Genomic DNA, 25,217 nt, shown 5'->3' on the forward strand with positions numbered 1-25,217 from the left:
ATCGACGTAGCTTAGATCTACTTACCACAGGGTTCACGCTATGCGATTTCCGCTATTGTTCTTGATCCAGTAGAGGACAGGAGTCAACAGGAGAGCAATCTGCTGTCAGTTTAGTGGGTCTACTGAAGCATCGATCGCCGTTCATCAATCCCCGGTAATTGTAGACAAGCCCTCAGTATTTAATCAGTGGTTGGCCTCAAGGTCAGACCGACCTTGATTGTGGTTGCATTATTTTCTTTGGCATCCTATCATTTGTTTGTCTTTTGCAGTGTCCCCATCATCATAAATCTTGTTGCTGGAACCAATCCAGTACCCTCATTTCACATTCTACTCTCTTTTAAAAAGGATTGGTCTTAAAATCATTCCACTTCACACTTGCAATCTTCCATTTCTATTGCCTCCAGCCTTCTGACGTTTAATTCAGGGGTCGGCAACCGGCGGCACGTGAGCTGATTTTTGGCCTAGATGAACGGAACCCTGGGCCGCTGCCGGCCCCGGGTCCCGGCCGCTGCCGGCCCCGGGTCCCGGCCGCTGCCGGCCCCGGGTCCCGGCCGCTGCCGGCCCCGGGTCCCGGCCGCTGCCGGCCCCGGGTCCCGGCCGCTGCCGGCCCCGGGTCCCGGCCGCTGCCGGCCCCGGGTCCCGGCCGCTGCCGGCCCCGGGTCCCGGCCGCTGTAAATGTAAAATGTATTATTGACACGCCAAACTTTAAATTAATGAAGACTTGGCACGCCATTTCTCAAAGGTTGCTGACCTCTGCTTTAATTCAATGCAGCTGATTCCAGAACATGGAGTAATAATGCTAGTAGGCTGGTATGATAAATTTTCACTTTGGTACCAAATGCAATGTTTTTATCAGTCCATAATTGTCAATTGATGAAATCAAGGTATTAATTATGTCTGATGCTATGAAGTTATGAAATTGCTGGATCTCGGACTGTTTCTATGGGTATGTCTGCACTGTACCTGGAGATGTAATTTCCAGCTCGGGGAGATGTACCCACACTGGCTTTGAGCGAGTCCGTATGCTACAAGCGGCAGCGGCATGGGCTAGCCGCCTGAGTACACACCTAGGGTATCAGAAGGGATTGTACTTGGGCGGTTAGCCCAAGCTGCCACTTGTGCCAGACCTACCGGAACTGCAACTCCTCCAGCTGCAATGTAGAAGTACCCTAAGGTGGCTGTGGAATCCTCAGCTTGCTGACTTGGGCTGCAGCACCTTCTTACCAGACCAGGGGCAATGAAGAGTCATTAAGTGTAATGACTGTGCTCTGAATTTAATGGGCACGCTAAGGAAGTTGGCTGGAGCTGGGAGAAGCTGCTTTCTCCAACTTGTCTTCAAGAAAGGGGAAGTGGAGAGTGTGGAAAATCCCCAAACAGAACAAAGGGACAGAGGTGACAAAGCAAGAATTTAAAAAGGACTCTCAGAAGGCAAAAGAGGGAAGGCTTTTGGAGGGACAGGAAGCTTTGGCAGGAGTGTGGAAGAGATGGGCAGACTTTCTTAGCAGGGGGGTTGGTTTAACCGCACCCTAACCATGGTCAGGGAAAGCCAGCTGGGCTGGAAAGACTCATGAACCCCAGGGGAAGGATTCTAGATACCCCGATGACTCTGCCCAAGTCCAAAAGAACTCTCCAGAGTGGTGAGGAACCAGAGGCAGAGAAATGTATATAGGGGTGTATTATTTTGTATAGATGTGTGTTTCATTTAATAACACAAGAAGAGCAATGATGTTTTAGAATCCTGTGCATACTGTCTCTCTCTCTCTGGTAGCTTTCACTGTTGTGTACCCCCTGAAAAGGTAAACTAGCAGACATCCACCTTTGGTGAGATTCTGGGGAACATACAAGAGCTGCTGTTAGGCCTGGGGAGATGGCACTAATTTCAGGATCTAGGCAACTGGTCTGCGGAGTCCCCACTGCCAAGAGGATTGTCAGACAAGATGTACGACTGAAGTGCATGCCTAGAAGCCCCCTACCATGCACATTGCCTAAACTTTGCCCTGCCCCAGCAGGCTAAGGACATGTGGGATTCAGCATTTTGATTCCCCACAGCAGCCTTTTGAGTGTCCAGCACAGGGAACTCAAATAGATTTGGGGCAGCAGGGAGGCAACTCGAAGATGGAAGAGGGGGTAGGAGTGGCATAGCGAGGCTGTTGTCATTGGCAGAGCAAAGGGAAAGCAGGGAACAGTAAGAAATCTGATGAGGGGTGTAGGTTGAGGTGAGTTCAGATGAGGACAAGAAGTATAAATTAGACACGGTGGGTAAGTGAAAGCCAGTGAAAAAGTTCTGACAGGAGAGTGACATGTTCTGTCCATCAGTGAGGACAGTAACTTTACAAGCACTAGTTTTCTGCTTTTTATTTAAAATCTACACAGTGACCTTGGACACTCAGACGCTATTTAAAAAAAAGAGTTGTGCTCTGTACAAAAAAAAACTAGCAAAATAAATGTTTCTTGGTTGTAGTGCTCAATATTGAGTACTGAAAAAAGAAGAGCACGCACTCACCTCAAATGTCATTTCTAGAAGATTTTTAGGTATCTGCATTACTCCTGTATCTCCTAGTTCTCCTGAAACACAAATCCATGGGTTCGATGTGGTGATTGCATTGCTTAGTTTTTTGATAGGGATTATCACAGTCCTATATGGAATCACTAAAAGGAGAAGAAACAAAACAAAACCCAGAATCACAACAACTGCATTTTTTAAAATGTGGTTTACACAATATAGTACAATTAGGACTTCGCTCTTGTGCTGTATCTCGGTAGCATTACAAGTAAAAATCCTTCTCAATACCGAAGGTAAATGAGACAATTCTATAAAAATATCCAGCATGCAGTATTTGCACCAACTATGAAAACAGATACTCTGATCATAAAAGGAAGAGGTCATGAAACCATTCCAAGTCTAGACAACTCACTTATAGATAGAAAAAGAATAATTATGTTAAAATGAAGCTGATCTGCACAGCAGCTTTTGGGCGGTTTCAACCCAGGAACCAATTACTACTTGTCTGTAAGAGCAGCCTCAAGTACCAGTTTCTTAAATCTCTGCCATTGCAAACAAAATGCTCTCATAGATCTGCACACTGAAGAGACCAGGAGCATTCTGCCCTTCAAATTTAAACAATGTCCTTTAGTTTTTTCTGCTGTTCTCTTGCAACATTTGGAGTTAATATACTCAAATGAAAACCTGCCAACATTTTCCAGTGGGTATATGCGCCAAACATGATGCTTAAACCAGTAAGTCAGAAACTATGAAAATAGACCCCAGTATAAAACTGAGATCGTCTCCCACATTTAAAGTCAGAGAATGAGATGGCAAGGTATTCCCTTACTTGTGCATAAACAATGTACTTGAGATTAATCTGAATAGCCACCAGGTGTTGCTGTTGTACCACAATGAAAACAAGGAGCATTCACCTTGCAGTAAAACGAGTTCAAAGCAATAAAGAACTTCAGAAAATGCCTGCTTCATCCCATCTCCATTTTAAAAGTGGAACATTATAATTTGAATACATCATTATACCCCTATGTATCAGAATACTGGCAATGCTGCTAATACAGGGTTGTCAGACTGAAGACACAGATTTGGAGGCTTCATCCTCTGGCTGAGTGGAAATATTATGAAGCACGTTCTCAGTGGACACTCTTCTCTCAGCACCACTTAAAATCTATGGGAATCTCAGTAGGCCTTGATGCTTAATGCATAGTTGAGTGAGAAAAACAGGGCTGGCCGCCCATCCCAACTCGCAGTGGACAGTGTGGAATCACACTTGTTTGTACTGCAAGAGTTGCTTTCCTAGGGTTTTGCAAACCTGCCATTTCCTTTGATTAAGGAAATCATCCCTTTTTACTGGTGCGTGCATCATCTCAATATTGTACACACAATGCCACAAATTCACTCTTGCGTCCCAGAAGAGTAAGTTGCCAACACTGATGGCCCAGAAAACAAGATACAGTAAAATCTCCATGGACACTGTGCTCTTTTGTAATTACTCATTTCCCTAATGAAAGCTTAAGAGGAGGAAAAGTTAAAAGATGAGCCCAAACTTTGATGACTCGGTAAAGGTTCACTTTACTTCACCTCCTAAAGAAATAAAGATGTGAAAATAAAGAGACCGATGTCAACACAGCAACCTAATAGTAGAACTCCCCACTGTTAGGGAGGGGAAAACAAGTTCATGTCTAGGTTTTGGCCCACTGTCACTCCTCAAGTATATAGGAGAGGAGGAGGAAAAAGAGGGAAACAAGCCTTTCAGTCATGTGGGGAGGGATAAGGAAAGAGAATGGGAAGGCTACTGGTCCCACTGGCAGCCAAAGGGACAATTCCATTGGGCCCCCAAAGCAGACACGTTCTACAAAATGGCTTCCACCACATGGAGTGACCTTGCACATAAAATTCTGTAGGTGGCCTGCAGAGGTGCTGCACAAGTGCACATGCAGTCCGTGTCAATGAAAATGTTGAAACAGCTTGGTGGGTTAAAAGTCCATGTGGCTGACAGGTGTGAACTCACCCTTCAGTTAACATAACTATAAATATAAGCCCACAGGCGCCGATTCCGTGGGTACTCCAGGGCACCCATGGAAAAAAAAAAAAAAACAGTACTCGGCACCCACCAGCCACAGCTGATCAGCAGCTGCTGCCGATCAGCTGTTTGGTGACTGGGGGAGGCACTTGGAGGAGGACTGAGAGCAGCGAGTGGCAGGCGGGCAAGGCCTCAGGGCACAGGTTGGAGTGAGGGCAGGGTCTTGGGGGAGGGGGCCGAGCGCAAGTGGGAAGAGGCGAGGTGAGGGCCGGGACTCAGGGAAGGGGCGGAGATGGGCTGGGGTTTCAGGGAGGGGGCACAGTGGGGACTGAGCACCCCCAGGGAAAAATAAAACTCAGCACCTATGCTTAAGCCCCACCTAAGACAAAAGGTGTGTGTGAACCCACCCAGGAGTTTTGGGGCTGAGTATTGCTTTGTGATAGGTGTGTTCGAGTGAGTGAGTGCACACAGAAACCAAGGTGACAGACAAAAAATCAGAGGGAGAAGCAGAAGAAAACTGGCAAGAAAAGCCAAGCAGGAGCCTTTAAGTACAGTGTGACCCTGCAAAAAGCTAGAGAGAACTTTTGGGTCTGGCGTTGGCTACAGAGGCTTGGGGGCTGTAAGCTAAGAAATGGTTCCTTCTGTTCTTGGCTCCTTCTTCATTCAGAGACACAACTTTGAACGCTCCTCATAAATAACCAAAACTGAACTGAAGAAATACCTGATTATCCCCAATTTCTACTTCCAAGTGGAACATTCCCAAAGCCCCAAACTTCATTAGCTGCTTGGGTCAAAAGGGGCAACAATACATAGTGTACACACCCAGACACAAAGTGCCTCATCCTGCAAAGCGTGCTGTTAACAGGCCCCAAGGAGTCCTATCTGTTTCTCAGAGGCTACAAGGATGGTGTACACATAGTGGAGAAATATGGGGGAGCCTTGAGATGTGGAGGACTTTTCTGGGTAAAAATAGATGAAGGGCTACATAACTGAGATATGGAAATGGTACTAGGACACTTAGGTGCTATAATATTATCTGAATGCTACTCTCCTCTACTATCCCATTCTGTTATCCAAAGCACTCACACATGATCTTACACTTAGCTGGTTACCCAGAGCAACACCCAGAGGTGCTGATCTCAGTACCCATGACTGCAGGCTTCTTGGGAAGAGCCCAGCTACACTGATCATTCATCAAAGTGTTCTCAGCATCACTCCTCTGTCACCATGACAGTGACTATTTTTCATTCAGGACAAAGTTTGAGTCTCCAACTCACTGATTGTGGTGAAGACGCTTGTGAAGCAGAAGTAATCCACAGCATTGAGCGAAAGAAGGTGATAGAGGAACTGCTCTCGTTCTTCTTCACAGCGTAGGAAAGCATAACGCTTATAAAGTTTCCTGTGAGAAACAAAAATATTGCTGTCTCTTTAAAAACAGACACTAAACCAACATTAAAAGGTCTGTGAACCCCCAGAACACCAAACTAAGGGCTAACCTACATATATAGAAAGTATTTTGGGCCAGATGTGCCACTGGTGTAAACTGGCCGAAATCTATTGAAGTCAGTGCAGCTATGTTGATTTACACCAGCTAAATCCCTAACCCTACGTGTTTAATACCAGTAAAACTCCTATACAAAGGCAGGTACTCCCAATGGTGATATGCACCAATTCCAATTTTTATACATATTGTATATACACAGTATGAAGGGTTAATAAAGGGGAGTGGGGGCAGAGGGGATTCCACCCTCTTTGCAGCTGGGACCCAGAGTTCTTCCCCTCCTATTTCAAACTTGTTCAACCACTGGCTGTAAGTTGATATGTGTGTGAAGTCTAACATATCAGCATTTGTAAATGCACTGGGATAATTTGTTTCCAACCAAGACCAACTGGGCTAAGGTGAGCTGAGGTCTTAGCTAAGTCTGCTAACATCAATGGATATGAACTAATGCTATTCAAAAGGTACAGGCACTCCATCTGAGCCTCTCATCCTTCAGGCTTTCCTCAGACCTTCTCTTTTGTGGAGTGGGAAGTATGTGATGTCCTAACCTTCTTCCCACTCTGTACTCTGATTGGGGTTCTCTGCTCAGGGTCCACAAGTGGTGCTGGGTGGCTCCCCTTCAATCTTCTAGCTTTGGGAGGTATTTGGTCCTCAGCAACCCAAAAATTGACAGGGTGTTGATAGAGGGTGTCAAGAAGTAGTCTGTCCAAGACCCATGTAGGAAACACCCTTTCTCTGATTGGTACTAGCTAGCTCCAGCCCAGACCAGCTGCAGAGGCAGATAGCTTTTCATAAGGCTTAGTTCACAGGGCAACCTTAGAACCCTAATCAGGATATTGTGATAATTAAGCTTAAGAACAGTAAGTTATTCTTACTTTGCAAGTGCTTGGTTAGAGAGAAGCTGCTTTAGGTGCTGAGACAAAAGCTTCTTTTCAAGAGACAACCTTATCCATGCTCGGGCTCGACCCACATCGGTCTTTATCTCATTCATGTTCTGAATATGCCTGAAACCGGGGGGGGGGGGGGGGGGGGGTGGAGGAGGAGGAAGAAGGAGAGAGAAAAAAAATCACAAAATCCTGATAATTTAAAATGGCAGCATCCTATCTGTTGCAGAACTTGAATTTAAATTTGAAAATATCCCTAGAAATTAAAACTGCTTGCAAGATATGCAAAAACACATTTCCCACCCCCACCCCAAATTAGAGAAGTCTAGTAATACAGAGTTCACACAACTGTCAAAAAATATTAAAAAAAGCTGTTTTTAAAATGGTCTTTGAAAGCTAGCAGAGACAGGGCCAAACCTTGTTAAAATAGTTTAAAAACCTATTAGAAAGTGTATAGAGCAGTTTTGCAAAGTCATTTAGAATGGTTTATACTGTGCATTGACACTCTCTGTGTTGAGCAGACGAACGCAGTTAGCACCTTGCTAGAAAAAAAAAAGTTTGAATTATGTTTGTGTTTGAACACTGGCTACCACTAATCTATAGCATAGAGATTAAGGTAATAATACACTTCAAAAAAGAAATACAGTCACGTTGGGAAACCCAGTTACGCAACAGCAGCTCCCTTGACAGCATAAACGAATACGGTATGCCTCAAAAGCTACCCAACAAAGAAAATAACAGAACGCCACTAGCCATCACCGTCAGCCCCCAACTAAAACCTCTCCAACACATCATCAAGGATCTACAACCTATCCTGAAGGATGACCCATCACTCTCACAGATCTTGGGAGACAGACCAGTCCTTGCTTACAGACAGCCCCCCAACCTGAAGCAAATACTCATCAGCAACCACATACCACACAACAGAACCACTAACCCAGGAACCTATCCCTGCAACAAAGCCCGTTGCCAACTGTGTCCACATATCTATTCAGGGGACACCATCATAGGGCCGAATCACATCAGCCACACTATCAGAGGCTCGTTCACCTGCACATCTACCAATGTGATATATGCCATCATGTGCCAGCAATGCCCCTCTGCCATGTACATTGGTCAAACTGGACAGTCTCTACGTAAAAGAATAAATGGACACACATCAGATGTCAAGAATTATAACATTCAAAAACCAGTTGGAGAACACTTCAATCTCTTTGGTCACTCGATTACAGACCTAAAAGTTGCAATTCTTCAACAAAAAAACTTCAAAAACAGACTCCAATGAGAGACTGCTGAATTGGAATTAATTTGCAAACTGGATACAATTAACTTAGGCTTGAATAGAGACTGGGAGTGGATGGGTCATTTCACAAAGTAAAAGTATTTCCCCATGTTTATTTCTCCCCTCTACCCCCCACTGTTCCTCAGACATTCTTGTCAACTGCTGGAAATGGCCCACCTTGATTATCACTACAAAAGGTTCCCCCCCCCGACCCCGCTGGTAATACCTCACCTTAAGTGATCACTCTCGTTACAGTGTGTATGGTAACACCCATTGTTTCATGTTCTCTGTGTATATAAAATCTCCCCACTGTATTTTCCACTGCACGCATCCGATGAAGTGAGCTGTAGCTCACGAAAGCTTATGCTCAGATAAATTTGTTAGTCTCTAAGGTGCCACAAGTACTCCTTTTCTTTTGGAAACACAGACTAACACAGCTGCTACTCTGACTCCTAAACTATGATATAGTCTAAAAGCAGGTCTAGATGAATGAACAGTGGTTAAAATGCCAGTTGCCACTGACATTCCACATTGTAACTATCACTGGCGGTAGCAATGTTTGGATATTTAAGGAAGAGGCCTACAATAGACAAAGCCAACAGAGATTTGACGTGTTCCAGGAGCACTGAACGCATGACTTGGACTTACCTACACTGTTAGGCCTACCTGTGTTAACCTTGTCAGGAGACTATTGGGTTATAACAGAGTCCTCCAACAAAAGTAGCTTTCACCAGTGCAGTTGGTATGTAAAATGCTAGTTTCCCCCCAGGTATTTACACTAATGCCCCTTCACACTTCCAGAGAAGTATAAAAAGGGCCTTGTGTAAATTATAATCAAGCCCAGTAGGTTTTCCACATGTCCATTTGGAAGAAAGCAGAGCTATTCTGAACAGTTTTTTTAAAACTTCCCATGGTCCAACTTAGAAAGAATACTAGAGGCTGCAAATCTTACGATACATGTAGCTTTAGAATAGAAAACGACTGCCATGGCAGATGTAGCCTTTTTAAAAAAAAAACGCTACAACTAGGAAAAACGAATAATGGTTTTCAGTGCATGGAAAAAGTGGCTGCAAACTGGTTAATTTTCACTCAGTTTGCATGTTAAGTACACAGACAATTCACAATGCTCCATCCCTTTGTGTAAGTCTCTAAGCTTCATCCACCAAGGGTATGTCTACACTACGGAATAAGGTCGAATTTATAGAAGTCGGTTTTTTAGAAATCGGTTTTATAAATTCGAGTGTGTGTGTCCCCACAGTAAATGCTCTAAGTGCATTAAGTGCATTAACTCGGCGGAGCGCTTCCACAGTACCGAGGCAAGCGTCGACTTCCGGAGCGTTGCACTGTGGGTAGCTATCCCACAGTTCCCGCAGTCTCCGCTGCCCATTGAAATTCTGGGTTGAGATCCCAATGCCTGATGGGGCTAAAACATTGTCGCGGGTGGTTCTGGGTACATATCGTCAGCCTCCCGTTCCCTCCCTCCCCCCGTGAAAGCAAGGGCAGACAATCATTTCGCGCCTTTTTTCCTGAGTTACCTGTGCAGACGCCATACCATGGCAAGCATGGAGCCCGCTCAGGTAACCGTCACCCTATGTCTCCTGGGTGCTGGCAGACGCGGTACGGCATTGCTACACAGTAGCAGCAACCCCTTGCCTTGTGGCAGCAGACGGTACAGTACGACTGGTAGCCGTCATCGTCATGTCTGAGGTGCTCCTGGTCGCCTCTGTGAGGTCGATCAGGAGCGCCTGGGCAGACATGGGCACAGGGACTAAATTTGGAGTGACTTGACCAGGTCATTCTCTTTAGTCCTGCAGTCAGTCCTATTGAACCGTCTTATGGTGAGCGGGCAGGCGATACGGACTGCTAGCAGTCGTGCTGTACCATCTTCTGCCGAGCAGTCATGAGATGTGGATGGCATGCAGTCCGTCTGCTGCCAGCCAAAGATGTAAAAGATAGATGGAGTGGGTCAAAACAAGAAATAGACCAGATTTGTTTTGTACTCATTTGCTTCCCCCCCCTCCCCTGTCTAGGGGACTCATTCTTCTAGATCACACTGCAGTCAAGGTGCAGCGAGGTAAATCTAGCCATGTATCAATCAGAGGCCAGGCTAACCTTCTTGCTCCAATAAGGACAATAACTTAGGTGCACCATTTCTTATTGGAACCCTCTGTGAAGTCCTGCCTGAAATACTCCTTGATGTAAAGCCACCCCCTTTGTTGATTTTAGCTCCCTGAAGCCAACCCTGTAAGCGCCCCTCCCAGCGTCAGAGCAATGGCAAACAATCGGGCATCTGAGAGTGCTGTCCAGAGCAGTCACAATGGAGCGCTCTGATGGGGCTAAAACATTGTCGCGGGTGGTTCTGGGTACGTGTCGTCAGGCCCCCGTTCCCTCCCTCCCTCCGTGAAAGCAAGGGCAGACAATCATTTCGCGCCTTTTTTCCTGAGTTACCTGTGCAGACGCCATACCACAGCAAGCATGGAGCCCGCTCAGGTAACCGTCACCCTATGTCTCCTGGGTGCTGGCAGACGCGGTACGGCTTTGCTGCACAGTAGCAGCAACCCCTTGCCTTCTGGCAGCAGACGGTGCAATACGACTGGTAGTCGTCCTCATCGTGTCCGAGGTGCTCCTGGCCGCGTCGGCTGGGAGCGCCTGGGCAGACATGGGCGCAGGGACTAAATTTGGAGTGACTTGACCAGGTCATTCTCTTTAGTCCTGCAGTCAGTCCTATTGAACTGTCTTATGGTGAGCAGGCAGGCGATACGGACTGCTAGCAGTCGTACTGTACCATCTTCTGCCAGGCAGGCAAGAGATGAGGATTGCTAGCAGTCGTATTGCACCATCTTCTGCCAGGCAGGCAAGAGATGGGGATGGCTAGCAGGCGTACTGTACCATCTTCTGCCAAGCAGCCATGAGATGTGGATGGCATGCAGTCCTTCTGCACCGTCTGCTGCCAGCCAAAGATGTAAAAGATAGATGGAGTGGGTCAAAACAAGAAATAGACCAGATTTGTTTTGTACTCATTTGCCTCCTCCCCTGTCTAGGGGACTCATTCCTCTAGGTCACACTGCAGTCACTCACAGAGAAGGTGCAGCGAGGTAAATCTAGCCATGTATCAATCAGAGGCCAGGCTAACCTCCTTGTTCCAATAACAACGATAACTTAGGTGCACCATTTCTTATTGGAACCCTCCGTGCAGTCCTGCCTGAAATACTCCTTGATGTACAGGCACCCCCTTTGTTGATTTTAGCTCCCTGAAGCCAACCCTGTAAGCCGTGTCGTCAGTCGCCCCTCCCTCCGTCAGAGCAACGGCAGACAATCGTTCCGCGCCTTTTTTCTGTGCGGACGCCATACCACGGCAAGCATGGAGCCCGCTCAGCTCACTTTGGCAATTAGGAGCACATTAACCACCACACGCATTATTCAGCAGTATATGCAGCACCAGAACATGGCAACGCGATACCGGGCGAGGAGGCGACGTCAGCGCGGTCCCGTGAGTGATCAGGACATGGACACAGATTTCTCTGAAAGCATGGGCCCTGCCAATGCATGCATCATGGTGCTAATGGGGCAGGTTCATGCTGTGGAACGCCGATTCTGGGCTCGGGAAACAAGCACAGACTGGTGGGACCGCATAGTGTTGCAGGTCTGGGACGATTCCCAGTGGCTACGAAACTTTCGCATGCGTAAGGGCACTTTCATGGAACTTTGTGACTTGCTTTCCCCTGTCCTGAAGCGCATGAATACCAAGATGAGAGCAGCCCTCACAGTTGAGAAGCGAGTGGCGATAGCCCTGTGGAAACTTGCAACGCCAGACAGCTACCGGTCAGTTGGGAATCAATTTGGAGTGGGCAAATCTACTGTGGGGGCTGCTGTGATGCAAGTAGCCCACGCAATCAAAGATCTGCTGATATCAAGGGTAGTGACCCTGGGAAATGTGCAGGTCATAGTGGATGGCTTTGCTGCAATGGGATTCCCTAACTGTGGTGGGGCTATAGACGGAACCCATATCCCTATCTTGGCACCGGAGCACCAAGCCGCCGAGTACATAAACCGCAAGGGGTACTTTTCAATAGTGCTGCAAGCTCTGGTGGATCACAAGGGACGTTTCACCAACATCAACGTGGGATGGCCGGGAAAGGTGCATGATGCTCGCATCTTCAGGAACTCTGGTCTGTTTCAAAAGCTGCAGGAAGGGACTTTATTCCCAGACCAGAAAATAACTGTTGGGGATGTTGAAATGCCTATAGTTATCCTTGGGGACCCAGCCTACCCCTTAATGCCATGGCTCATGAAGCCGTACACAGGCAGCCTGGACAGTAGTCAGGAGCTGTTCAACTACAGGCTGAGCAAGTGCAGAATGGTGGTAGAATGTGCATTTGGACGTTTAAAGGCGCGCTGGCGCAGTTTATTGACTCGCTTAGACCTCAGCGAAACCAATATTCCCACTGTTATTACTGCTTGCTGTGTGCTCCACAATATCTGTGAGAGTAAGGGGGAGACGTTTATGGCGGGGTGGGAGGTTGAGGCAAATCGCCTGGCTGCTGGTTACGCGCAGCCAGACACCAGGGCGGTTAGAAGAGCACAGGAGGGCGCGGTACGCATCAGAGAAGCTTTGAAAAACAGTTTCATGACTGGCCAGGCTACGGTGTAAAAGTTCTGTTTGTTTCTCCTTGATGAACCCCCCCGCCCCTTGGTTCACTCTGCTTCCCTGTAAGCTAACCACCCTCCCCTCCTCCCTTTAATCATTGCTTGCAGAGCCAATAAAGTCATTGCTGCTTCACAGTCATGCATTCGTTATTCATTCATCACACAAATAGGGGGATGACTACCAAGGTATCCCAGGAGGGGTGGTGGAGGAGGGAAGGAAAATGCCACACAGCACTTTAAGCACAGCACTTTAAAAGTTTACAACTTTAAAATTTATTGAATGACAGCCTTCTTTTTTTTGGGCAATCCTCTGTGGGGGAGTGGCTGGTTGGCCGGAGGCCTCCCCACCGTGTTCTTGGGCGTCTGGGTGTGGAGGCTATGGAACTTGGGGAGGAGGGCGGTTGGTTACAGAGGGGCTGCAGTGGCAGTCTGTGCTCCAGCTGCCTTTGCTGCAGCTCAACCATACACTGGAGCATACTGGTTTGGTCCTGCAGCAGCCTCAGCATTGAATCCTGCCTCCTCTCATCACGCTGCCGCCACCTTTGAGCTTCAGCCCTCTCTTCAGCCCGCCACTTACTCTCTTCAGCCCGCCACTTACTCTCTTCAGCCCTCCACCTCTCCTCCCGGTCATTTTGTGCTTTCCTGCACTCTGACATTATTTGCCTCCACGCATTCGTCTGTGCTCTGTCAGTGTGGGAGGACAGCATGAGCTCGGAGAACATTTCATCGCGAGTGCGTTTTTTTTTCTTTCTAAGCTTCACTAGCCTCTGGGAAGGAGAAGATCCTGTGATCATTGAAACACATGCAGCTGGTGGAGAAAAAAAAAGGGACAGCGGTATTTAAAAAGACACATTTTATAAAACAGTGGCTACACTCTTTCAGGGTAAACCTTGAAAGTTAACATTACATACATAGCACATGTGCTTTCGTTACAAGGTCGCATTTTGCCTCCTCCCACCGCGTGAACGGATTTTGGTTGAATGCCAGCAAACATACACTGCAATGCTTTGTTCTACAGTGATTCCCCAGTACGTGTTGCTGGCCTGGAGTGGTAAAGTGTCCTACCATGAAGGACGAAATAAGGCTGCCCTCCCCAGAAACCTTTTGCAAAGGCAGAACCGCAAATGCCAGGGCAAAGTAATCCTTTCACATGCTTGCTTTTAAACCATGTATAGCATTTTAAAAGGTACACTCACCAGAGGTCCCTTCTCCGCCTGCTGAGTCCAGGAGGCAGCCTTGGGTGGGTTCGGGGGGTACTGGCTCCAGGTCTAGGGTGAGAAACAGTTCCTGGCTGTCGGGAAAACCGGTTTCTCCGCTTGCTTGCTGTGAGCTATCTACAACCTCCTCCTCATCATCTTCTTCGTCCCCAAAACCTACTTCTGTATTGCCTCCATCTCCATTGAAGGAGTCAAACAACACGGCTGGGGTAGTGGTGGCTGAACCCCCTAAAATGGCATGCAGCTCATCATAGAAGCGGCATGTTTGGGGCTCTGACCCAGAGCGGCCGTTCGCCTCTCTGGTTTTCTGGTAGGCTTGCCTCAGCTCCTTCAGTTTCACGCGGCACTGCTTCGGGTCCCTGTTATGGCCTCTGTCCTTCATGCCCTGGGAGATTTTCAGAAAGGTTTTGGCATTTCGAAAACTGGAACGGAGTTCTGATAGCACGGATTCCTCTCCCCAAACAGCGATCAGATCCCGTACCTCCCGTTCAGTCCATGCTGGAGCTCTTTTGCGATTCTGGGACTCCATCATGGTCACCTCTGCTGATGAGCTCTGCATGGTCACCTGCAGCTTGCCACGCTGGCCAAACAGGAAATGAGATTCAAAAGTTCGCGGTTCTTTTCCTGTCTACCTGGCCAGTGCATCTGAGTTGAGAGCGCTGTCCAGAGCGGTCAGAATGGAGCACTCTGGGATAGCTCCCGGAGGCCAATACCATCGAATTGTGTCCACAGTACCCCAAATTCGAGCCGGCAACGTCGATTTAAGCGCTAATCCACTTGTCGGGGTGGAGTAAGGAAATCGATTTTAAGAGCCCTTTAAGTCGAAATAAAGGGCTTCATTGTGTGGACGGGTGCAGGTTTAAATCGATTTAACGCTGCTAAATTCGATCTAAAGTCCTAGTGTAGACCAGGGCCAAGACTGGAGTGAGCTTTAACACCGGCTTTCTAACTCACGTAACACCCTTGAAGGTCCCATGTGCTCTACAAAATACTCGCAGCACAACTTCATCAGTTTTCTGAACTGCTGCTGACTACGCTGACTAGTATAGTTTCATTATTATTTTGTATTCTGCCCCTGCAGCCCCACCCCCAAATCCGCATTGTAAGCTCTTCAGGGAAGGGACTGTGTTATGTATGTACAGTGTCTAGCATAATAGGGCTGCGGCCTACAAAGTGCTGCAACAAAAACAAACAAAAAATAACAATGCCACGTGACTGCAAAACCCAATAAGCTGAAACACTTTAAAAACATTTTTTAAGAAAATTTCCCAACACGTCATGTTATGAAATGTGAACAGTTCTAAAGAGGGACAAGACTAAGGGCCTGTCTAAACATAGAATACTGCAGAGGCTGCTTAGTGAAAACGCTACCTACACCGAGGGGAATGGCTTCTCTCATCCACGTAGGTACTCCATCTCCCTCAAGAGGTGGTAGCTATGTTGACTGGAGGAGCCCGTCAACCTACCACTGTCTACAGCTGGAGTTATACCAACCTGACTGCATTGCTCAGGATTTTCTAGCCCTGACCAATGTATTTATACCAACATAAGCTGCTAGCATAGACCAAGTCGAAATGTTTTTACTGTTTGATTAATTATAACTCCCGCCTGTCTGCAAGAGTAGACCACAGTTACATATAAGTTTTTGTCCTTTATTACCACATCCACGGCTTCCCTCTTTTAACACTCCGACTTGTATCAGTTGAGTCCCTGCCCTCTTCTGGCACTAGTAAGCACTTTGTGAAGCAAACCCCTTCTTTGGATCAGACGGACAGCTAGCAGTTAGGACTTCCAACGCAAATAACTGGGCATGTAATCAGAAGTCCTTGAGAAATAGGATGCCCACATTATTCCTCCACAGCATGTTGAGGCGCACACTGCTGTTATTTAAAGTCCTTTGAGATGAGAAGATCATAGCACAGAATCTCTTTTTTTTAGTGCTCACTTTAAAATTGCCTCTAATATGAAACACTAAATAGAATATATTCTTTTCTGAAGAGAAAATTCAAATAGATATGTACCTAAACCTTAATTTATTCTCCTTCTGTAAATCATAGCTGTCTGGTTCTGGTACAGTGGTATAAACTGACCTCATAGGACAACAGGCAAGCAAATGACTGCATGGTGTTCATCTGTTGTAATGTGGTGTGCAATAGCTCTAGTTGAAAACCAGTCAAGAGGTAACTCTAAACATCCCACAGCCTGGTATAAATTGTAGTCTTTTTTTCCTAAAGCGGTTCAGCTACTGACAACAAAAAGAGGCTTTCCTGGTCTGGATTGAGATGCATCGGCAGTGCTTTGCGTCATGAATACTCATACATTTGGGGTGGGGGAAGGAAGGAAACTTAAGGAACTTTGAAATTGAAGTGGAGATGAAACAATATAAAGACACCCTGGTAGCACTTAAAAACAGAGCATATGACTTCATTTACTGTCTTGCTGTACTCCAGTGCGTCTCACTCATGTAGTAAAGTTTGAAAGCCTGTAGGGGACAAGGAAGCTTGGAGGTTGAGGTGACTGTGCCAGGCAGTTCCTCCGAAGGGAACGTTTTCATTTGAGGTGTCAGGGACTGCTCTGACTTACTGCCAGTTCAAACCAACCTTTTGATGTTTCAGGTGACTTCAGTCAGAGTGCTGGTGTCAGAAAAGTGCAATAGCAAAGAGGATAAAAAGATGACACGATGATGGCATTCCTGGAGGGCTGCCACCAATTTACAGATAGAAGCAAACCAAAGCGTCTTGCAGAGTGTTTCCCTGTCCATATAAAAGCAAGATGTAGTCGGGTGTTAGCTAACTGCATTTCTCTGGCAAAACAGCAGTAGCAACATGAATTACCAGGTGACTATTGAGAACACTCTCCAGTGATGAGATCACGTAGTTTAGTCAAAACAACACATTTCATCTTACCTACAGCACATAGTTAACTTGTTTCGCTACTTGTATGCAGTGTTGTTGTAGCCATATTGGTCCCAGGATATTGGGGACAAGGTGGGTGAAGTAATAACAGAAGTTGGTCCAATAGAAGACATTACCTCACTCACCTGGTCTCGTTTCTCTGCAGTAATGTTAGAGGGCAGGGAATATTTACAGTACATTTGGTGCGTATGGTGCTTTACAAGCAAAAGAAAAAAAGATGTGCCTGTGTAGAGAGGGGTTTGTGTTCCAAGTTAGACAACTTGATACGCCACCTAGAAATAAGAGGACCGATAAAGGAATGGGAACGCTGAACAGGAGGTAGACCGACACCATATAAAGTAATAAGGTTACTTGTTTTTGTATCAACATGTCATGTTCACGTCTGTCACAGTATGGATGCTGACATAGGTTTGTCTAAATGTAGCTCTGTTAAGTTGGCAAACATGGAAGGAGTCAATGACTACTGGAAGCAGTTGAAGCACAAGAGACTTGAAACGGAAGCCTGCGTGTTGTACAAGACTAGGCAGGTTATTTCAGGCAAACGAGGCAGCATGGTGAACGCTGCACGCAGGATGTGTGTTTTCCAAACGGTGGCAGAGTTGACTAATGAAAGCATGTCCTAGCTACACTGCTTGAATCACGTGATCACTTCCTATTCCATGGGAAAAATAATTGAAGCAAAATGCCCCCTTCAACTTCTGTACCCCCATGAATATTCACACATATATCTGGTCATACCACAAGCTAAAGTCTGGATGATAAATTGAATCTAACGTACATAACCCTCCAGCATGTTTTCCTCCCACCATAAGGGAGGTGTGAAGATGTGGATTAACGGTTTAACTACACACAAAGGTTTATGGTGACATCAAAAGGATGGATCATTGTTGAAGTACTACTGAGTGTCATGTGGCATGAAGGGTTTGTCTTCACATACAGCGGTGGAGCTGCGTGGTTGTAGCACTTCAGTGAAGACGCTGCTATGCTGATGGGAGAGCTTCTCTCGTGGACACAGTTAATCCAGCTCCCCAAGAGGCAGTAGCTATGTCGACAGGAAAAGCTCTGCCATCAACATAGCTCTGTCTACACAGGGAGGTTGGTCAGTATAACTCCCATCACTCAGGTGTGGATTTTTCACACCACTGAGCGATGTAGTCATACCGATAGAGGTCTGTAGCGTAGACGTGGCCTAAATCTACTAATAGGAAATAGATTAAGCAGTGCCCTAAGTATTGCCTGTTTTGATAGTTATAAGGTTATGTAAAAAGAAAAGGAGTACTTGTGGCACCTTAGAGACTAACCAATTTATTTGAGCATGAGCTTTCGTGAGCTACAGCTCACTTCAGTGAGCTGTAGCTCACGAAAGCTCATGCTCAAATAAATTGGTTAGTCTCTAAGGTGCCACAAGTACTCCTTTTCTTTTTGCGAATACAGACTAACACGGCTGTTCCTCTGAAAGGTTATGTAAACATCTTACAATGATTCAGCCTTGCTTTCTATCACTTTGAACAAGGTGATCGTTCTTGCATATGTCCAATATTGTGCCCACTGCCTCCCTGACACAAAGTTGTGCTTTAAACATAATAGGGAGACAAAGCAAAAAGCAATTTTCTACTGTATTTTGCTTTACAAAAAACCTATACACCATTCTTGCCTGATATATAGAGAATTGTCCAAGTATCTGGTAGGGATGGTCTCTAAAGAATAGGCTGCTGGATTGAGAGTCAGGAGCTGTGGTCTCTTTTCCCAGCTCTGCCGCTGCCCTGCTGTGATACCTTGGGCAAGTCTCTTCACCTCAGTTCGCTTCTCTTTACCTTTCCACCCTTTCTTTTGTCTGCTTAGACTGTAAGCTCTGCAGGGGAAGGAGTATCTCTCTGTGTGTGTACAGCACCTAGCCCACTATAAGACCTCATCTGAGTTGGGGAGTATAGGCTGTACCACTGCCACCAGTTGATTTATAGTAAACCAAAATTAGTGTGAAAGAGTAGCTTTTGTTTCTGAAATGTTACTGAGTAGGTTAGAAGCCATTACCAATATCTTCATAGTAAATCTTTTGTTCAGTGTTTTTCTGACAATAATGGGAATCAGTATTTATGCTGGGCAATGCTGTACATATATCCCCGTTTTTAAACTGATTTTTAATAAGTTGTAAGAGCTAGTCAGATTCCCACCGTTGCTGCCAATTTCATTTGCAAAGTCCACAAATGTTCTATTTTACTTATTACAGTTTGCGTTTGTTAACATTGATATTGATTACTGAGCCTTTTTATATTTTAGCTAGGCTGTATGTTTTTCAAGTGTACAATCTATACAAATCCTTGAGCCAAACACCAGTGGCATGGATTTAAAGTTCTTTCAGTAACAAAAGAAATGTGGTAGCCACTGCTGGGCTAATTTTCAGGACTTGCTGACTGGTTGATGATTTAGAAGAGCAACTGACCTGCCAAAGATCAGTCAATCAGCAAGCCTTCCAGAAGAAAAGGGACAGTTTTAAGACCAACAGTCCAACAACTAAATTGAATGACCTTTTACTACTTCCTTCTAAGCAATGATTTGGAGAGGTGGTAATCCACCAGGAGCAGAAAGTAGGATTCCAGTAGAAATTCACAACCCAGTACCATCCTGAGATCCCTTTAAAAAAAAAAAAAAAAAATGTACAAGCAGCAACTGAGTCCTCATGGCAACAAATGATAAGTCATGTTAGAATGATCTACTTTTGTTAGAAAGAACTCTCTCTTTGTCATCTTGGTTATTCATCCATTTGGTCAGAACTATCCCCTGTTAAAGTGATGACATTACTGATTACTAGGGATATAAAATTTACTTTGACTCTTGATCTCTCCAGAGAAAAAAATAAATTAATCCACTGAGCAATTAAAAGTCACCAACATATGCAGTAACACAAGTGTCTCAAAAAAAACCAACAACAAAAAAACAAACAAAAAACAAACAAACAAAAAAAAACACCACATAAACCAAAAAGCCCAGAGCAGCTAAACTGGTTTAGTTGTAAAAAAAGACGCGTGTGCTTTGTCAATTGTACACACACACAGTTATTTAGTTTCCATCATTGTCCCACTGACAGATGGCCACATCACAACCCCCCCCACAAATGGCAGTAACTAGCAACTTGGTTGACAGTGTCTTCAGAGAAGCCAAAGACTGAATGAGCCATGGAGTCAACACTACTGTCTCATCTGCAGAGGGGATCTCTCTGGATCTGAAGCTATCGTTGAAGTGTTCACGGTTCACATCCAACATGTGCATGAACACAGGGTATGTAAATTCTGCATCTTTGAAAGATGATGGCTTGAGAGCCCTGGAGACTGAAGCCCTTTAGTCACAGAATAGGTACAGTGTAGACAGCAAGCATGGAAGCTGCTAAGCTGTACCTCCATATGGTCTATGTCAGTGTGCCTGAACTCTGGTCTGGAGGGAGCACATCCTCATTTGAGATGGTAGAAGTCTCTGTGGCCCATTCATCCACTGACCTTTCTGAACATAAAAACATTAACAAGGTTGCTAGTTAGTAGTAGTAATGGCATTATTGATTATATGAATATTTGTTCATAGGGGAGATGACTGAGACCAATTGCTATTAGATGGTAACAACTTTTGGTCACTACCAACCTGAATTGAAATTGAACTAGTGACCTAGCAGTGAAAAGTCTTAAATCTCATTACTGATCCCCGAGTCATCTAAGCCCCCAAATTACTTAACATGATTTAAGTTCCTCTGGGCCGTCAGTATATAAAACAACAGTAGTAGTAATTTTCTATCAGCTGATTAATTTTGTAATAAAACATTTGTCTTATAAATGTTATATGGTGCATCTCAAAAAACACAGCAGATATTATATAGCTTTCTGTACCCTAACCTACAGATAAATCCACATGTCAGGAATAATATTTCACTGAGAGCAACCACTAAAATATGTGCTTGCTTGATGTATGTTTTCAAGGTCCTATTACCATTTGAATAGCAATTTTTGATGAAATATCCATTTAGAAATGAATATAGCTCAGCCATTGTTGGCAGATTTTTATGTCCATCTGGATTCTAATTTTTCTGTTTTTCCTTGGCGAACTTAGGTTTTCCTGTTTCAACAAATAAAATATCGTACCAGGTATTTCCGCAACTCTACTTAAAATTAAAATACTTTTAGGTAGCAAAAAATATATCAGCAATAACTATTTCCAATACTGTGTACAAATTTTCTTTTCATGACTTTTTAGCTGAAGTAAATCAAAGCAGCGTGCAAAACTAAAGGTTTTATAAAATGTATTAAGAGGTAAACCACATGGATTGGAGTATGTGGTCCTTACATAGAAGAAGAACGATGAATTCTGCTCAACCTGAATAAATCCAAAGCATTTGTGTTAATGGGAATCTCTGTGTAATGCTCCTTATGAAAGCCATAATAAATGCTTTAAGAGTAAAATACTGTACCTCATATCATGAATAAGTGAGACTCTCAGTGTAGGTAATGTAATTCCTGTGTCAGATTTCCTTCTTTCCGGGCCAAGAGCAACTGTATAGAAAAAAATACATAGAAGTAAATCTGTTCCATAAGGCCTTCACACTCGATAAAACTATTTTTACTGAAATCTCAATCTGAAACCCATTTGATAAATTTAGAGGAAGTAAAACTAGCATATTAGATATTGAGACTGTCAAGCATTTCTGCACTCTAGTATTATAATCTGACTTTGCCATTACATATTTTGCACTCTGGAATTTATGCTTGCCAGTCAGATTACTTAGTGGCTGTCCATTAGTCATAGACAGTGGCATGCGGTGACATTATTAATGAGACATGCAACTACTTCTTAGATTACAGATATAAACTTCCCACCCTGATGAAGGGTTTGAGCCGCTAGCTCTGGTCTACCATGGACAACTCAGTTCTACACTTGCATGCCTTTTTTCAGTCCTTCATACAGAAATGCACTTAGTTAATACACCTTAAGAACTCAACAAATGTTTCCATATAGCTATAATCTAATAGATCTTAGCCACATGTGTGAAATTTTAGTAGATACATGGTATGAGAATGCAAACCTCAAAGAGCTATGCTAATCATCTATGGCACACATAAATTAATCATCTGCCAGAAATGTACAAAGATATAATGTCTCATTAATGATTACTGAATCACTCACTCATGCAAAAGAGAAGTTTCCCTCTTCGCTTACATAAAGTTTTAAGGGGACTTGCCATTATGTATTCAATTCTACACTTACATGCCTTTTTAGTGACATTCCACAAAACAGTGTACTCCATGCAGCATGATCTTGCGCACACAGTGTGTGCAAGGTCACACTGTGCAGAAGATGCTATTTTGTTCTACAAAATGGTATCCCCATGCAAGTTCTAGGGCCAAATGGAATCATCTCAGGGGCCACCAGTTGGACCACATTTTAATTCTGGGGCTTGCAATGCAGGATGACATGTCCCTGGTCACTGATGCTTATTACAAAGCTGTCATGACTCAAAACATCAGTTTATCCATAGATATATACTTGGGGCCTGATCCCGTGAGATGCTGAGTTCTCTCAAATCCTACTATTGGGATTTCAGCAAGAACTCTGAATGAGGGCATTGAGAAAGTGCTGAATCCTTTCCAAAACGCTCTCCTTGATTAGCCAATTGGTGAGAGAGAGGGAAGATTCATACACACTCATTTGGTGTAAGTATGCCATTATGACTGCATTGAATTTTGTGAAATACCTTATGTCTGTCCAAGACACAATCCTCAATTAACTCCTGACATAAACACTGCTATCAGCTTAAACTGGAAATACCCAGGGACATCTGATATATTAAAAAAACAAAATCGGAGGCAAATCAGGAAGACCATCTAATTCAGCTGAAAGTCTTACAGAAACAATGCTGAGCAACAGCTGCAGTGCAGGGGAGTTCACTGCCATACCAAAAGAATCATGCATTACTTTACATTAAAGTAGTTTAATGGCTTTAGAATGCCGAACCAAAGGGAATTCCCACTAGGCATGAACTGAGAGCCTGGGCCAATGAGCGAGGATCAGTTCTATGTAACTACTGAATGCAGTGTTCGCTTCACTCCCTCCAAGCTTGAGATTGCTTGTATAGGCCACATGCCATGGAATTCAAACCTTGCTGTCTGAAGAATGATGATCTAGATTAATAAGCATGAATACCAAATTTATAAAAAAATAATTCCATTACACATGAGAGCCCAGATTAATGTTCCTGTTTATATGCCCTGATATACCTAGATCTCAGAAGTGATGCACAAAAATCCCTCTTTCTAAGACTAACTTACATTTCTGGAAATAGTCTACAAAATCTGTCTCCTATCCGTTAAAAGCTCAGTCATACACTTGGTATGTTCTTGGCCAATAAGTTTCATCACAGCCTGATGATCCTAGAAGAGCAAAGTCTGTCCTTTGTGTATCCTGAATACACTCAATCTTCAAGTGAGGATGGGTAACCAGCAGGTTATTGATGCAAGGAAAGCATCTTGAATGTTTGCACTGAAGTTTCAACAGCTTAAATCTTTTTTTGTACAAATCCATTAAAGACTTCTAAATATTTTATAGAAGATAACAATAAAAATTTGTACATCTCTGTTTATTTGAGGAATGCTATAAGACAGACCATTCTCACTGATGGAAGATTTGCAGCCTCAAGTTGGGCCTCATGTCTTCAATAAATCCAACTGGACGCAACTGAAGTCTGGCACACCGTAATATTGTCTAGTATTTACAAAATGCTCCTTATTGTCAGAAATGGTCTAGGTATACTTGGTCCTGCCTCAGAGGAAGGGGCTGCACTTGACCTCTTGAGGTGCCTTTCAGCCCTACATTTCTGTAAACCACTTCAGAAAACATACCGACTTTTCATACCTTAGTTGCAGCTTAGTCAGAGTTTAAATGGAAGAAACTAAGCAAAATGACACATGCCATCGTTTTCCTGAAGATGGTAATAGTTATGGCATCATTTGATGCAAATAAGCCATCTGTTTAGTCTAGAGATCAAATATTTGAAAGAACTCAAATTACAAGTGTGATGTCAGTATCACGGACATTGAAAATACAAAATAAAATCCACCACAAAGTTCTGCGGCCTTAGGCCAACCAGAACCAAGATTGCTTACTGCTGAATCTTAGAGACCATATATGGAAAGCAAACTCCTGAATACTCACCTGGGGACTCTGTCATATGTTCTTGCTTCTCTTCCCTTTCCTGGTACTGAAGCAAATGGGACCACAAAGCAGATTTCCCCTGAAAATAGAACATATAGGAGAAGTTTAAAATAAATGAGAAAGGAGCCAAATTAAAAAGCTAGATACTGGATTAGAGCCTGGTGATTGAGTGAATCCAGAACGTAACTTTGGGTTCTTGCTTCAATTCTTTGTTCTTGAGCAAAGAAACCAACCGAACAGGAAAGGACCACCTCACAGAACAAGTAATTTCCTGTGATCATGAAGCTTTCCCTGTATCCATTGTTTTTCTCCTCAGTGTTCCCTCCCCAGTCCTTCACTGCTCGAGGATGGAAAAAACTATTTTATTATTACAATTTGTGGAAAGGCGTCTCTTGAAAGCCTCACAAAAAGTTTAGGAAATGAATAGCTGCGCCTTGAAGCATTTAGATACCCTCAGGTCTATTGAGAAATGATATAGCTAAGTAGTAGTTTAAAGGGATGGATTATAGGAAATACTTTTAATATGTGCAAAATGGTATTGTGTACATGTGCTTTTTCCTGACCAAGTTTCAAGTTACCAACCTGTTTGACTTGTAGACCATGGCTCCAAATCCTTTCCAACAGGTCACAAAGACTAGCAATCAATGTATTTTCCTCCAGTCCTGTTATGTTGGCCTCTCCATGTCCCAGCTCTACTGCTTCATGGCCCATCTTCTCTACCAACATACGTTTAGTCTATAAAACAGCAAGATTTACAGAGTATATATCCAGCAAGCTGTGAAATATACAGATTAGTAAACTTTCAGGAGTGCATCTACTGGCTTAAAATCATCCAGTATCCCTTGAATTCTGGCCACGGAAACATCAATTCTGATTACAAAATGTCTATAGTCAAAATAATATTAATTTTAGATAAGTTTCTATATAATGTATAACATAAGGAATTTGATACTGCATAAACTACGACTGATACAATTATACTTAGACATCAACAAATTGTGTTTCTTCAGCTACACAGGAGGGCTTTTCTATTGTTCATGGAAGAGGTGCTCTATACTGG

At 44.2% G+C, this 25,217-nt stretch overlaps 1 protein-coding gene across 4 annotated transcripts in view; it reads right to left on the reverse strand.

Moving 5' to 3' along the window:
- Positions 1–25,217, reverse strand: part of DENND5B (DENN domain containing 5B) — a 172,849-nt gene that overhangs the window by 18,961 nt on the left and 128,671 nt on the right. For all 4 annotated transcript variants that reach the window (XM_075122638.1, XM_075122640.1, XM_048829453.2 and 1 more), the window contains 6 exons: positions 24,740–24,892; positions 24,158–24,236; positions 21,420–21,501; positions 6,900–7,028; positions 5,801–5,922; positions 2,504–2,649 (listed from right to left, as the gene is read on the reverse strand). In XM_075122638.1, coding sequence (XP_074978739.1) covers positions 2,504–2,649; positions 5,801–5,922; positions 6,900–7,028; positions 21,420–21,501; positions 24,158–24,236; positions 24,740–24,892 — 711 coding nt within the window. The remainder of the gene's footprint in view (positions 1–2,503; positions 2,650–5,800; positions 5,923–6,899; positions 7,029–21,419; positions 21,502–24,157; positions 24,237–24,739; positions 24,893–25,217) is intronic.

The sequence above is a fragment of the Caretta caretta genome, chromosome 1 (assembly GCF_965140235.1).
Source record: "Caretta caretta isolate rCarCar2 chromosome 1, rCarCar1.hap1, whole genome shotgun sequence".
Classification (NCBI taxonomy): Eukaryota; Metazoa; Chordata; order Testudines; family Cheloniidae; genus Caretta; species Caretta caretta.